At 47.9% G+C, this 14,150-nt stretch overlaps 1 protein-coding gene across 1 annotated transcript in view; it reads left to right on the plus strand.

The window, feature by feature from the left end:
• The window catches only part of STK11 (serine/threonine kinase 11), a 73,219-nt gene that overhangs the window by 50,921 nt on the left and 8,148 nt on the right, over positions 1 to 14,150 (plus strand). Inside the window, exon 8 of the mRNA XM_050933983.1 lies at positions 5,636 to 5,829. Within this exon, the coding sequence (XP_050789940.1) occupies positions 5,636 to 5,829 (194 nt within the window). The remainder of the gene's footprint in view (positions 1 to 5,635; positions 5,830 to 14,150) is intronic.

The raw sequence follows: 14,150 nt of genomic DNA on the forward strand, positions 1-14,150 counted from the left end.
TGTTACGTAGGAATAGCTAGTGCCATTCGTAGCAGAGAACTATTGTATGACTTCCTTCTCCATCCAGCTCCTGCATAATATCTGTGGGCTGAAATCAGAATGCTGCTAGTAGCTCTGTGCAATGGTACTGACCTTCTCGGAACCCAATTTCTGTTCATGGCCGATATGATTAGTGGGAGGGGAAATGCAAGTAACCTATCCTTTTGATAAGGGTTGAATAGCCTGCAGCTAGGCATCTGGTTGTCAGAGTATCTTCCCTATCATAAATAAGCAAGTTTAAAATATTTGTGACCTAGAAGAAGTGGTATTAGCCAGGAAGCACTTTCAAAGCTCCAGCTGTGCCTAATAAGTCTGGGTGCAAGCAAAGATAAAATGTGACTTGAAAGGAGCAGGGAATCATGAGTCGGCTAAGAATGAGGCTTGGTTTAGAGCTCAGATTGCAGGCCAGGCATGCTCATTAAACACCAGTCTGCCTTCAGAGCTTTATTCTTCATTCCAGCCCCGGTTCTCTGTCCTCAAGCCTTGCCCTCTTTAGCTCCCTGTAGATTACAGCAACGCTGCTGAACAGCATTCCACATAGCTGGCTTCTTTGTCATTAATGCCCCTCCCGCGGCAGGTTTGTGCTTCATGTATCCTCCCCTCAGCCCACAAAATGGCAAGAAAGGGTCTCTTCCCCTTCCTGCTGCTGCACTTGGTTGCAAATTGTTGGAGGTGGGGAAGAGAAGCAACAGGTGAATCTGCCTTTCCCAGAGACTGTGCTTTCTGTGAGTGGTGCTTTTGAGACCTAACAAAAGCTTTTCTCCTCCCCAGCCCCATACCCGCATAGCAAGAAGGGAGGATGTGACTGTCACTGAAGCATCAACCTCTTAGCACTGAGTGAATTAATGCTTTTGTATCTTGGTGCGGATCCCCTACAAAGCAGCAGTAAAATGGTGGTTGGGATTAAGCAGTGAAATAAAGCCTGTTTCTCTTTTCTCAAAAGCTTTCAAATCCAGTCTCGCACTTCAGGTGTCAGCTGATCAATGCAAAGTCAGGCAGGGATTTTTACCCCACCTAGATTAGCACAGAATGAGTGGTTACCTTGCGACAAAGCCATGGTCAATAACTTCTTGAGCCAGGCTCAGACTCGATGGAGCAGTAGCCTGACCTGCAATAGAAAACACTTTGCCCGCTACCAGCCTACTGAGATATGCGGAAAACTCAGAGTGACAGGCGGAACCTCGAGCCATGTCAGAGAATTGTCCCTGCCCTGTCTGAGGCTTGACAGGAAATAACTGTTTGCTTCTTCACGTCAAATTACTTGTGGGGCTCTTTCCAACAGGTCTTTGGTTTCCTTTTGTACTTCATTGAATCTCTCCTCTCACTTTACATTCTGATTAGCATAGATACATATGTAAATGTTTGAATTCATCTCCCAGAGGATGGAATCAACATGACTACAGTACAGTGATTCAGGTTTCAGTTGTTAATAAAACCTATTTTTACTCTCCTGGAAAGTAGGACAGGAGGCAGGAAAGAGGCAGAGCTGAAATACAGCAAAACAAACATCACTAGCTGCTAGAAATTTCTAGGCCTTCTTTCAGAATTCCTTCATTATTGGCAAACTTGAGCATCTTCTCACTTCTGCCCCCTATTCTCCATTCTCCTGAAGTGCCTAGCGTTTATATCTTGGTTCCCTCCAGCTCCAACGCCCACGGCAAAAATCAGTGGTGACTGTGGTGGATCTGCAGTAGCTCTGCTAGATGACCCTCACATATCAGCCCAGAGTGAAGTTGTATCTGTACAGTCACTTCCTTAATGAGAGCAGTCTCCCACGGAAAGGCAGTCCAACAACCAAGTCAGTACAGGGTTCTGTGTGCCATGTACGTTGAAGAGACCCCATACCCAGAGCTAGGCATTACTACTGACTAAAATGCAATTGGAGTGCACCTGCCCACTTCTGCTTTGGTGGCCCAGCACCCCAGAAGTCTCGCTGTTCATTTTAGCTGTATTACGTTTATTTGGCCAAATGGTTGTAATTGAGAAACCAAAGTGGCATTCGATCCCTCCTTTTCTGCCAAGCCTGCTACTCTTGTTCCACCTAAGGTAGAAATACCTGGAGACCTGCATCAATACAGAATGGGAACACCTTAATCTTCCAGTCATCCAGGGCATTTTGTGTCCGTATTGTGTGGCCTCTTCCACTCAGATAGCAAGCTTTGAGGGCAGGAATCCTATTCCTTGCGTAGCACCGAGCAAGTCAGCGTTCAACAAAGATAAGTCTGCCTGCGACACTTTAGGGAACAGAAAAGAGCCAGTGAATTTAAGTATCTTCTGTTGGTGATGAGATTCTATTTTGGGGGAGTGAGAGGCTGAACTTAAATCCAAGAGCTCCAAGCAGATAATCGGCAATATATTGAGGGAGTATTTACATTCCAGCTTCCCATATAACACTGGAAATCTGGAAACAATCTTCCTACCGTGCAAGAGGTCTGAAGGTTCACAGGAAGTATGGGTTTCCCAGGCCCTTGTGGGATCTTGAAGCCTTTACTTCCGGAACACGAGCATCTCTTCCACATTCCTCTCTTGTTTAGTTAGAATCTAGAATGCCAGAATGATGAAACCTGGGCTTTTCCCATCCACGATCACCAAGAATTCTCCTTCAGCCTCTTTGGCGGCATTTGGTACTCCTATCTCATCTTTCCCACAATGCAGTGGCAGCATAGGCTGCTACTTACCTTTTCTAAGCAGCCAGTGCCAGTCTCCAGTCCCCCTCAAGGTGCTATTGGTTCAAAACTGTATGGAGCCCACACATGAAGCGCTGCTGGGAGGTCATGGAGCTGGTACCTCCTGCAGCAGAGTGCTGCTCACTTCGTTGCCCATCCGTGAAACCCCACATCTGCCATTGCTCCCCTGAGAACCATCTTCAAACTCTCTTGGCAGGAAAAACTGCCAGTACGAATTACTTAAAATGCTGAACCTGTGCACCAGACACTTCAAAGAGGCAGTTTCTACTATCTCTGGTATAACTGCTTGTCTGCCTTCTCCACCCCTCAAAAAAAACGGGACTAGGAAATGATTCTACCATTGGATAAGAAGTGGTGGTACATACGTATCAAATGTCATCTTTTCAGTTTAAAATGACAGCACAGACTTAGGTGCGAAAAGATCAAACGCCTTTTTTTGGGGCGGGGGGGAAGAATCTTTCTAGACAGATCATATTAAAACTAGAATCCATTTCCCCTTCAGGCTGCTTCATAATTTTATTTTCAACCATGCTCACAAAGGTGGGTTCTGAACAAGGTTTGTTCCTCCTTTGAATACTGATTGATCCGTCCTAGTAGAATGAGAGACGTGTGTGAAAATGGAATTAACTGCTCGTTTTCACTGGACAAGTTTGCTAAAACATCACATTTTTAGGCTTACTATCTAACCAGCTTAAGTCTTTAACACAATCATGATTGCATTTTGTGTTGTGGTGGAGACCTGTGTCCCAGCTTAATTCCGGGTTGCGGGGGCAATTTAAAACAAAACAGGATGGCATACGTTCCCAAGAGCCCATTCTGGATCTCTCCCGTCCCCTTTGGTGATCAGTTCAAATCTGTCCCAGGTTGGTAGTAGCCAAAAGCTGTTTCTAATATCTACATATGTGACCAAGTAGCTAAGCATTCATAGTGCACCTAGTACTACTTGGGACAGCAGCCTCTGCGAAGGCAGAACTCATGGACCCTCCACGTCAGGACTGAGGCACGTTGGTGGAAAACGGGGTGTAGCGTGGGAGTGGGGAGGGTGGCTCATGCTGCCCATTCTAGACCTGTCCTGTGGGTAGAGAACATAGTCTCTGACTAAAAGCAGCACCTTTCATGAGCCCTAAAGTGAAGCTAATAGGCTGGAGGAGAAATCATATAGTCTCATTAGACCGGATCCGCTTACAATGACAAATTGATTAAAGTGTCCTTTCACAGGAAGTGAGGGGCAGCTCCCTACTATTCTCAGGCAGCCCCTGATAAACAGCGCACTTGTCTTTTCCCAGCTAGTGCTGGGAAGGATTGGCTTTCATGGATTAATTACAGTTCAACTGATGACACAAAAGCAGGGGTTTAATATTTAATGCTGGGATAGCAGCCCATCAGGGGACCCAGCTGCTCTACACTCGACACTCCTTAGGTGAGAATGCTTTGAACTCCTTTGTCACTTCCTGTGTGTGGGATCACCCTCCTAGGCAAAGCCCACAGAACTGCCTGTTGAAATGGGGAGGACGTGCTGCTCTGCATGCCAGATCTGAAGCCGCCCAGCAGCGTGATTCACATAGGATGTGGGAAGAAGCAATTGGATGACCAAAGCCTGACCTTGTGGATGTTTAATCCATGGTCATTGATCCTTCAGGCTGGTGGGGTCATCAGGGTGCATGATTGGGGGAACAGGCTCTTGTTACAGAGAGCTGAATGTGTGAAGGCTGGGTAAGGCATGTCAGAGAAACCTGCATGCTGAAGACTCCATAAATTGTTATAGGCAAATGGTATTTGGAATGTAGTTGAGAACCCAAGCACATTGGATCTGTACCCTAGATTAGGTGTACAGGGGCTCCAATGGTACTTCTAGGAAATGATTTTTTTTAACTCGACTGCACAGCCCTGAGATCTGTACGGGAGCATGTCTATTATAGGGCAGTGAAAAATGGGAAAGGCCACCCATCTGGCTCCTGAGATATTGACGTAATGCAAGACAGCTAGACTCTTGATCTGATTCATAATGGCATTTGATGCTGAGATTCTTCTCTGGGCAGATGGCAAGTTAGAACAGCACTATGGGTGATGGATTAAATGGTGGTAGAATTCCAACAAGACAGGAGTGAGGTGGAAGGGTAAAATATTAAGTGACTTTACCATGATCCCACTGTATATTGCCGTGAAGGGGGGAGATTGGGGTCAAGATCCATAGCCCTTAAACTCATAGGCTGCAAGTTCTCTTTTCTTCCTTTTATGCTATTTTATGACTCTCTCTAAAGCTGGGAGAAAGTGCTTGATTTTCAGCACTAAAGACAAATCTTCTGTCTGTCCGCAGATCAGGTACAGCTCAGAGAGCAGCAGTGAGTGCTGGCTTCCCTCACATTGCTCACTGCCACCCCTGTGTTGAGGAGCCCCCTGTATATATGCAGTGGCAATAATTCATTCTCCATGTTCATTCAGGCCAGGCTGGAATCTGTGAGCTAGAGGTGAAAAGTTCCGTATCCTATTTCTAGTTCCCTGAGCCGTCCTATTGTGGGTATTGTCATGGTCATGTGTATCTGGCGGTGTATAGCCATTGCTGCAATAACGCTAGGGATGGTTTTGTAGATCCACCAGAGGTTCTCAGTAGCTCAATGGCAGTCGGTGGCCTGGATGCCCTCAGGAGTGGTGTGCTCACCTTGTACTTTATTTCCTGCCGCAGAGCAGTGGAAACAAGAGGCCCCGGGATTCACCTTTTTGCCACTGGCCTCTCCAGACTCTGCCCTATGGTGAAGCTTACAAGGGGGAACAAACAGTGCAAGATGTTTTCCATTTGTTAAAAAAAACAACATAGCTCTGATATGATTGGTAGGGGGCATATCAGACTCTTGGGGCTTCCTGTCGAAAGGGGGGCCATGCTGAAACTCTGTGCCTTGGACTCTTTGCAGCTGGTTTCGTAAGAAACACACTCAGGCAGAGGCTCTGGTCCCCATACCTCCTAGCCCAGAGACAAAGGACAGATGGAGGAGTATGACGGTGGTGCCTTATCTGGAAGATCTCCATGGCTACAATGAGGAAGAGGATGATGACTTGTATGACATTGAAGATGATATCATCTACACTCAGGACTTCACAGTACCAGGTAAGCAAGAGGAAGTTGATGGGATCGGGGAGGGGGAGGTAACGTTTCAGGCCAATTTTAAAACCATCTGGAGAAAACGTGGTTTGAATAGCCAAATGCTTTCAATAGCTGAGAAGCCTATTGATTATTAAATGATGCATAATCTTTGAGCCAGCCATGGTGCTCCGGATGCATCGGTCCTTTATTTCTTAAATAGGGTACCCTTTCCAATTTCCTTCATTGCATCCAGTAATAGCCTCTACCCGCTGGATTTTATTGTTCAGCATGCTTCATTCCACAGCCAATTTTACAAGACCATCTCTAAGTTATTCTGAAACCTGGTATAATGACTCCATATTCATAGCAGATGGTGTACTTGTGGGTGGGGGAGGGGACGTTGAGAGAGTTATGCTTAACTTTCAGCTTTGTTGAGGCTTATTTTCCCCTGCCCCTGTCTCTGAAACTGTCTAGTTACAGAATTGCCTTACAGGAAAAAAATCTCATTCTAAAAATTAGTAAAGAGCATGAGATCTTCAGAGCCAGGTAGTCAATTTAACCATGCAACTCCTGCTGATCAGTGGGAATTGTGTAGCTGAATACCTCAGTTGGCTTTGGAAATGTCAACGTCTGGGTGCATGTAAATCCTGGAACTTGGCTGGAGAGAGAGAAATGAAGGCTGTGTTGAGAGCCGGCAGGCCAAGGTGCCGGGAGGGCACAGTACAAAAACTTGGCTTGATCACTTTCATTCTTAACACCAGCAGCGATCAAATTAGTTGCTCAACCTCCTTGCGCCTACTTTTCCTGCTTAATAGATTACAAACTATGTACCATGAATGTCTGTCAGTGGCCCCCTCATCTTCATTCTGCTTCATCCGGGTATGGATGGTTTGATAGTCACTTTGCAAGGAGAGGCTTCAGTTAATGCTGAACAGGAGATGACTTTCTCTATGACAAGGTGATCCTAAGTGTCTGAGGATAGGTCATCTCTGATCTTGGTAAGACTTACAGCTCCTGGGGTGTAGGATTGCCAGACTGAGCCAAATCCACATGGACTTCAGTAGGGTCAGAGTTGACCTGTGCCTGCCCGATAGTGGGGGGACAGAGTGAGGGCAGCTGGCTTCAGCAGTGTTACTGAGCATGCTCAGTACAAGCCAAGCAGCGAACCGGGGGCACGTGACCCTACATGCACCCCCTCCCACATCGCCTGTGAGTAGGGTATGAATAAAGGTGAGATCTATGTCCTCAATGCAGAAGTTAGACCGTAGGACAAACTGTACCTCGGCTCCCTGATCAGACTGTGGGTCCTTCCTGAATTCATGTGATCGGGGAACTCATCCCTGGGAGCTCAGAATGCCATGAAGGCAATCTGGGTAGCTTTTAGCTTTGAGTGGCCTATGCATTTAAAGGCATGGGGTAATAACCCAACCTTAGGTTGACCTCTCAGGCAGCTACCTACCCAGGACTTTCCTTTGTTTGCTGCAGTCTTGGCAAGTGATCAAAGTGAGCTGAGCCAGCAGTGTCTTATCTCCTTGTAAAATCCCCCCAGAGGAGTGTCCATGCAAACATCCAGTCAAGTGGACGTGTACTTGGGCAGGCTGGAGCCTGGTTTTCCAAGACTAAGGGAATTTCATCAGAGTGAAATTTTCCAAGTGCTGGTTTCCCTGTGACAAACCGCAGAGCTCTTAACACCTTGGGACGTTCTGATTAGTCTGAAGGCTGCATTCTCTCCCTTTGTCCTCATGCTCCACCAATACCATCAGCCAATGTTTAGGGTCTAGGAAGGTGACCATTTGCTAAGCCAGGGCTTCCTCGGGTATCTTTATAGAGGCTCCCCTAGTTCCGTGTAAAAACTCGGTAGGTTCCTGAAACTGCCTCCTCTCTAGAGCCTTTCTAACAGCAGGTGCGGTGGGGAGGAGAGAAGAGAATTTGCCAGAATATTTCCTGTACCGTCTGGGACCTGGAACAGGGATTCTGCTGGCATCTGCTCTGTCTATCTGAGGGTCCTTATGAGGGCTGCGGTCAGTGCTTTCAAACCTAGAAGCCTAAAGCTGGGTCCCTATAGCCATATTTAGATACCTACATGAGGGACCTGTTTATTGAGGCACACCCAGCAGCTCCAACAGGAGCCTGACTCAAGGCAGCCAGGTTTGAAATTCTTGGCCAATATTTTCTTCCCCCTAACTCCTGCCTGTATCTGATGGGGCCACATGCTCCTGTGGCAGCCCTTGGAGGACTAGAGCAGTGAATGGTGGGAATTGGAGCCCTCACTTTCCTCTCTTCCCACCCAGCTCTCTTCCTCCTCAACAGAGAAGTAGAATCATGTGAATTTATTCCCTAAATTAGCGTTTCTTTCCCCTGATGGATCTGTGGTACTTAGCACCTCTGAGAGCCGAGCAAAGGGCCCACAGTGCCAAGCTCCTTGTGTCATCGCTGCCCAGGGTCCAGTGTAGAGAATAAATGTCTCTTTCTAACCACATTCTGTTGCTTTCCTGTGCATTCCCCAGGTTCAGAGGAGGAAGCTGAGGCAGGGCTTAGAGAGGACAGAGCAGAGCAGATGAGGGATCTTGCCGAGCCAGTTGGAGAAGAAGCAGAGCTGCCAGCGGATGGGAACATTGAAGAGGAATTCCAAGTTTAGCCTAGTTTGCTACAGCTACCGGAGAGAACAGATAGTTGTGTTTTCTGCTTGAACTATAGTGTTGGCTTGGAATCTCCTAACTTCTCTGCACCCCAGCAGGATCTTTCCCACCATAAATAGGGCACCATTGCTTAAAAAAAGCCACATACCCGTTCCAGGAGGGAGTCTGCTCCTTTTGTTAAACATAGATTAGCCATAAGGTCCCAGAGTGCAGGTGACCTGAGAGAGAACCCACATTGAAGGTCCCAGTGGTGCTTGCTGTGACTGATGCATACCCTAACCAGCCTTGCTCCCTCTTAGTTCTGTCGATAGGTCGCTACAAGTGAAATGCTGCGGTTATCTATTTTGAGTCTTATTTTTAATACAGAAGCTTTTTTTAAAACAAAGTTTATCAGGAGTCGAGTACTGAAAGGTTTGTTTAATCCAGGTATCTGTTGCCATCATGGGAGACCAAGCCCCTCGCTGACTGGCAACTCCATCCTATGCTGCTTTGATTGGTTTCTGTACAGCCCGCACGCCGCCTGGGCCCCCTGGCTGACTAATTCTTACTGCCTAACCCTGAAGTATTTCCGAGTTCCCCTCCCTGTTGTCACCCCAGCTGAGATACTGAAGAATTTCTCGTTTATTCTGTGCTGTTACGTTCCTTTACAGTTCAGAGCTGTAAAAGGTACAGCTCTGCGTACGCATGCGGCTGTAGAGAGCGATCACACGTTAAAATGTTCACAGGGATGGCCCATACTCTGCTTCCGGTCACACCCAAGTCTGCAGAATCTCCCTGAGCCATTGCAACACCAGGCTGGAGTGCTGAGTTCCTTTTATGTGCAGAGGCAAAAGAGGTCATGGTCCTGTGATTCCTTCTGTGGCACCCAGCAGGGCGTGTAAGGTCATCTCTGTTCAGGGCAAGTAAAGCCAAGCACCAGGCATAGGCTCTGCACTGAACAGTGATAAGCCTTAAGCCCCCATGCCTAGAATATGTCTGAGGAGATGCAGTCTTAAGTGCTGCCACCCTAATAATTTTGCCCCTTAGTTCTGCCTGCTCTCCTAGGCTTCCTACCTGCTGTTAGACAGGAGTTGCATTGGGTACAACTGCACTGGCGCTGGAGGTATAATTTCCAGCTTGAGCAGACATACGCGTGCTAGCTTTGCTCGAGCTAGTGCACTAAAAATAGGAGTGTAGCCTGTGGCATGAGCATGACGGGCTAGCCACCCAGAGGACAAGCCCTCCCAGGCCCCTAGGTATTTGCACAGGTAGCCCCAGCATCCGCTCGCACCACTGTGTCTGCACTTCTGGTTTTAGCATGCGAGGTCAGTCAGATCTAGGGTGCAGACATCAAGCTGGAGATGTGCTTTCCATCTCTGGTAGAAGTGTAGATGTACACTTAGTGGCTGCGCGGCACGGACTCAGGTCTGTGGTCGCCGTGCTCAGCACTCTTTTTACCTTGCATGTGCAACACCCTACACTGGGCAGGGCTGAGCCTCCCTCAGAGCTGTCCTGACAGCAGCATTCATCCGCTTATCTCAGCAGATGTTATGCCCTCAGCAGGCAGGTGCTTTGTAACAAGGGAAGATTGTAGCTGGAGCAGCCATCTCTGCTATTATGTGCTTCTGATGCAAACAGCATTTAAACCCAAATAAGAGCTGTCATTCAGCAAGCTGACACGCAAATTACTGAAAGATGTTTGGAGTTCTCTTGCATGCTTTGTACATCTTCAAAGGGATAGAGCACTCTGGTTAATAGCAGCTGCACAGAGCAGCACTCACTGCAATTACCTGGGTGTGGTAACACATCTTTTGTTGTATTAAGACTTGAGTGTTGACTTTCCTAGAACCCCAGTTACCTAAAGAACAGTTGTACAGTGGTGATCAGATAGCTGGTGCAGGAAAGCACTGTGTGAGCGACTGCCTGAAACGCCCCATCCCTGACTGCTCAGCTATTGTAGAGATGCCTCTGCTGAAATCAAGGGCACAGTTCCTTCCTGATTGACTTGAGAAGGGGCTGTACCATATTAAACAGCTGAGCTATGGCTTGGCTCATCCTGTGTGTGTGACCTACAAAGGTTGGAAGGCAAAGTACATACGGACCATCTCCATGTGTCTGCCAGAAGCTAGTTTGATCCAAGTTTGGGTACATGACTAAAGAGACCTGCTACCCACTTAATCCCATGGCTTCTGATCAGTCCGTCCAAGGGATGGTCAGTCCACAGGGCTCCCTAATAGCCATCCCTATTTGAAGGGTCTTAAGGCAATTATAATGGTACCAGTGAACTGGGTGGGATACGGGGAAACTGCATGTACAGGGAAGCCGCTTTAAAGGGTTGGCTATTTGATGTAAGTTTTTAACTGTGAATAATTAGCCATTGGAACAGTTCACCACGGTCTCCATCACTGAGAGTTTTTAAATCAAGATTGGGTGTTTTTGTTCTAAATGATCTGTCCTAGGAGTTATTTGAGGAAGTTCTGTGGCCTTTGTCAGACACAGGAGGTCAGATTAAATGATCACATTGGTCCCTTCCGGCAGTGGCATCTGTGAACTTGTAACATGCAGATTGCAGTTCCATTCCTAGGGAAGGTTTCACTCACCGGATGTTTGGGGAGCAGGAGGGAGAGGACAAGCTGGACTCTGCGGGGGGGGGTGTGTGTGTGTGTGCCTGAAATCAAGGGACAGCTTGCAAAGAGAACAGATTATCTTCCCTTCCCAGCCTTGTGAACTCTGCTCTGCTTTGCCAGCCTTCACTTTTTAACAGAGTGAAATTCCATTAAAATAGAAAACTTGCAAATGACTCTGATCAATTGAGCTGTGGTCCCATCGGGTAGCAGAGCGAGCGAACAAGTGACTCATAGGCGAGGGTGGGAGCTTTGTTGTGGGAGGAGGGAGGGAGCCTCATTAAACCTTATATTGATCAGAGGAAGAAGGGGCTTTAAAATGTGCTGTATTTTTGAAGGGTTCTTTAAAGATTTATGCTGCTCTGCAGAGAGCCTTAAACATGGTGTCCCTCGCTCAATATCTGTTAAACGTCTCCTCGGAGGAAATTGCTGGAGAGAGCATGTTATGGTGTCTGGCACATCACAAACCATCACTTCAGCTCCAAGGGCAAGATTAAGTGAGGTTAGGGATCCTGCTTGCTGGCTTTGTCTCAAAACTTCAGGTTAAAAGGGATGCACCCTGCGTCTTCCATCCCCCATTGTTAACCCTCTTCAGTCTGAACTGCAATCCGTGGGCTGTTGTATATATGTTTGTTTTTCACTCCCTGACATCCCGGAAGGGGCTGGAAAACGAAGCCGAGACTAGAGTCTAAAAATAAGCGTCAAGTGTTTGCAAAAGTGTATTTCTATCCTTTGTGTGCGTGCGCGCAGCCGGTTCAAAAGTACTTTGCGAAAGAGGCATTTTCATTTGAAACCGCTCTTGTGTCTGTGAGCTGGACCGAATGATTGATTGGCAAGCCCACAAGGTGGCAAGGACAAACACACACGCTCTCAGTGGCTGTCGTCTCTCTTTTTGTACGGCCGCTTTGCTGATAATGGGAAGGCAGAATAATGCTTGTTCTAACAGCCGCAGCACAGTGGGTCACAGGCTTCTGTGTGGTCGGAACGTTCCAAACTCCATCAAGTGTTAAATGTTTAGTTTCATTGAGAGCTGCTGACGCTCAATTATTGAGGAAGGAGATAAAATTAGCTTTGTGGGATGTTCGTGCCCCCATGCCCCCCAAATAAATCCAGAGACGCTTTCTGGAATCCTCCTTTAGGGGGCAGGGAGCCGTTGCACAAAAGACAGATGAATGAGTCAGATTTTTTTTCCATTTGGAAGCGTTAATTGATTTGGCACGAGTTCAGATGAACAGGGAAGAGGGGGAGCTTTAAATGCTCAGCTCTGCTTTTAGCAGGGTTATTTGAGGTGCTGCAGCCACATAACTAGGGTTTGGTGGGAAGTGAGTTAAAATCCTGAATTCTCTATGGGGAGGTGCAGCAGTTATATGCTGTCTCTCAGGGTGGGCCAAGCCTATTGATTTTATTTGGGGGAGGAGTGGGGGTCCCACCGTGACACATTTCTAAAAGGGCCTCATTTGCCAGAGGGTGGTGCCCAGCACTTTGTGTTGTGTGTTAGGCTGGGCCTCCCAGAATCACATGCTGCTTTTGGCACAAACCGTGACCTGGGACAGCTGGGTTTCACTGTCTGCCCTGTGTGCTCCTATGCAAGGCGCTTAAATCAATGTGATCCAAAATTGGCCTCTTGGATTGGGTGCTCACCCTGAACCTCTGGGGGTTTGATTCTCCCAGGGGGCTGAGCTGAGAGCTGGAGTCCCAGCGCTGGGCCCAGTGGCTGTCAAGGTGAGCACCCAAAAGTAGTGAATTACCCCTGAAAATGTCAACCTGGGCCTGAAACCAGGATCCCACAGCCAGCCCAGAATCAGAATGCAAAACAAAGCCAACTTTTTGGGGTGTTCTCCAGCAGGTAAGGTGGGGCATTGGGACAGTGGCCTTGGATGTGAAAGTGGTGCAGGAAGGACCCCTTCAGACAGGCAGTGGGCAAATGCTTGTCCTGAAATCACCCCGAGGTTAGGAGATCTCTCCCCACAGCACCAATCTTCAGTCTTAAATGGGCTGCTGTAGAGAAGTGGGTCTCAATCTCTTCCATAGCAGGACACCCATGCCCCCTGAATCATCATGTAGCTGAAATCTCGCCAAGAGCCTCCACCCCATTGAATGATGTGAGGAGAAGAGAGAGCAGTTGCGACCTCCTGACTGGCCCTGCTCTAGGGTATTTGTCTTACTAAAAAATCAAGCTGATGAACTGCAGCAGGAGGAAGAGCAGAAACCATTTTGCTATGAATGGTGTTACCCACTCTGTGCTCCCCCTACAGAGAAAACAAAGGGGCTCGCCCACACCCCTGGAGGGCATGTTAGTGTGCTGTACATCCCTTCCAGAGCCATGGGCCGTGGTTTCCACATCAGTCTCTCTGGCAACTGCTATTGTGGCTCTCATAGCAATGAGCTCAACCTGCTTCTGACAGCCGTAGATTTGTAAGGCCATGAGGCTGTTCTAGTCTGATCTCCAGCGAAAGGAGCCCGGGGACCTTCACTCGGTCATTCCTGCCTCAGGCCCATATCCCGGGGTTGAGCTCAAAGCACCTCTCTCAAAAAGAAACGTCCAATCTTGATTTAAGGCTTCAAGGGATGGTGAATCTGCCACATTCCCAGGTCAGATGTTCCAGTGGGTAATATCCCTCATTGATAACACGCACCTAATTTCTAGCCTGAATTTGGCTAGTATGTGCTTCCAGCTCTTGGATCATGGCATGCCTTTGTATGCTATCACATTCCCTCTCCTGTGTCAGAGTCTCTGCGTGGGTTCTGCTGTCCCTTGCTGTATGGGCACCCCCCGTCCCATGCTGGGCCATGTGAAAGGCAAATGCTGGGGTTGGGGGAAGGCAGGCTGGATGCGTTCCCTGCGTGGTAGTGAGAGCGATGCAGAGCAGTGTGCAGGCCAGTGGCCATTTAGCTAGACTAATCTGCATGCACGTTCAAGGGAAAGAAAAGAATTCACTGGAAGAGTGTGTGTGTGTGTGTGTGTGTCGGAGCAAAGCGTCCCCTCCCCTGCTTCATGGCTTATTGCTACCAGTGGATGATCTGAGATCATAGAAGACTAGGGCAGGAAGAGACTTCAGGAGGTCATTTGGTCCAACCCCCTGCTCAAAGGAGGACCAACCCC

Source organism: Gopherus flavomarginatus, chromosome 24 (assembly GCF_025201925.1).
Source record: "Gopherus flavomarginatus isolate rGopFla2 chromosome 24, rGopFla2.mat.asm, whole genome shotgun sequence".
NCBI classification, from domain to species: Eukaryota; Metazoa; Chordata; order Testudines; family Testudinidae; genus Gopherus; species Gopherus flavomarginatus.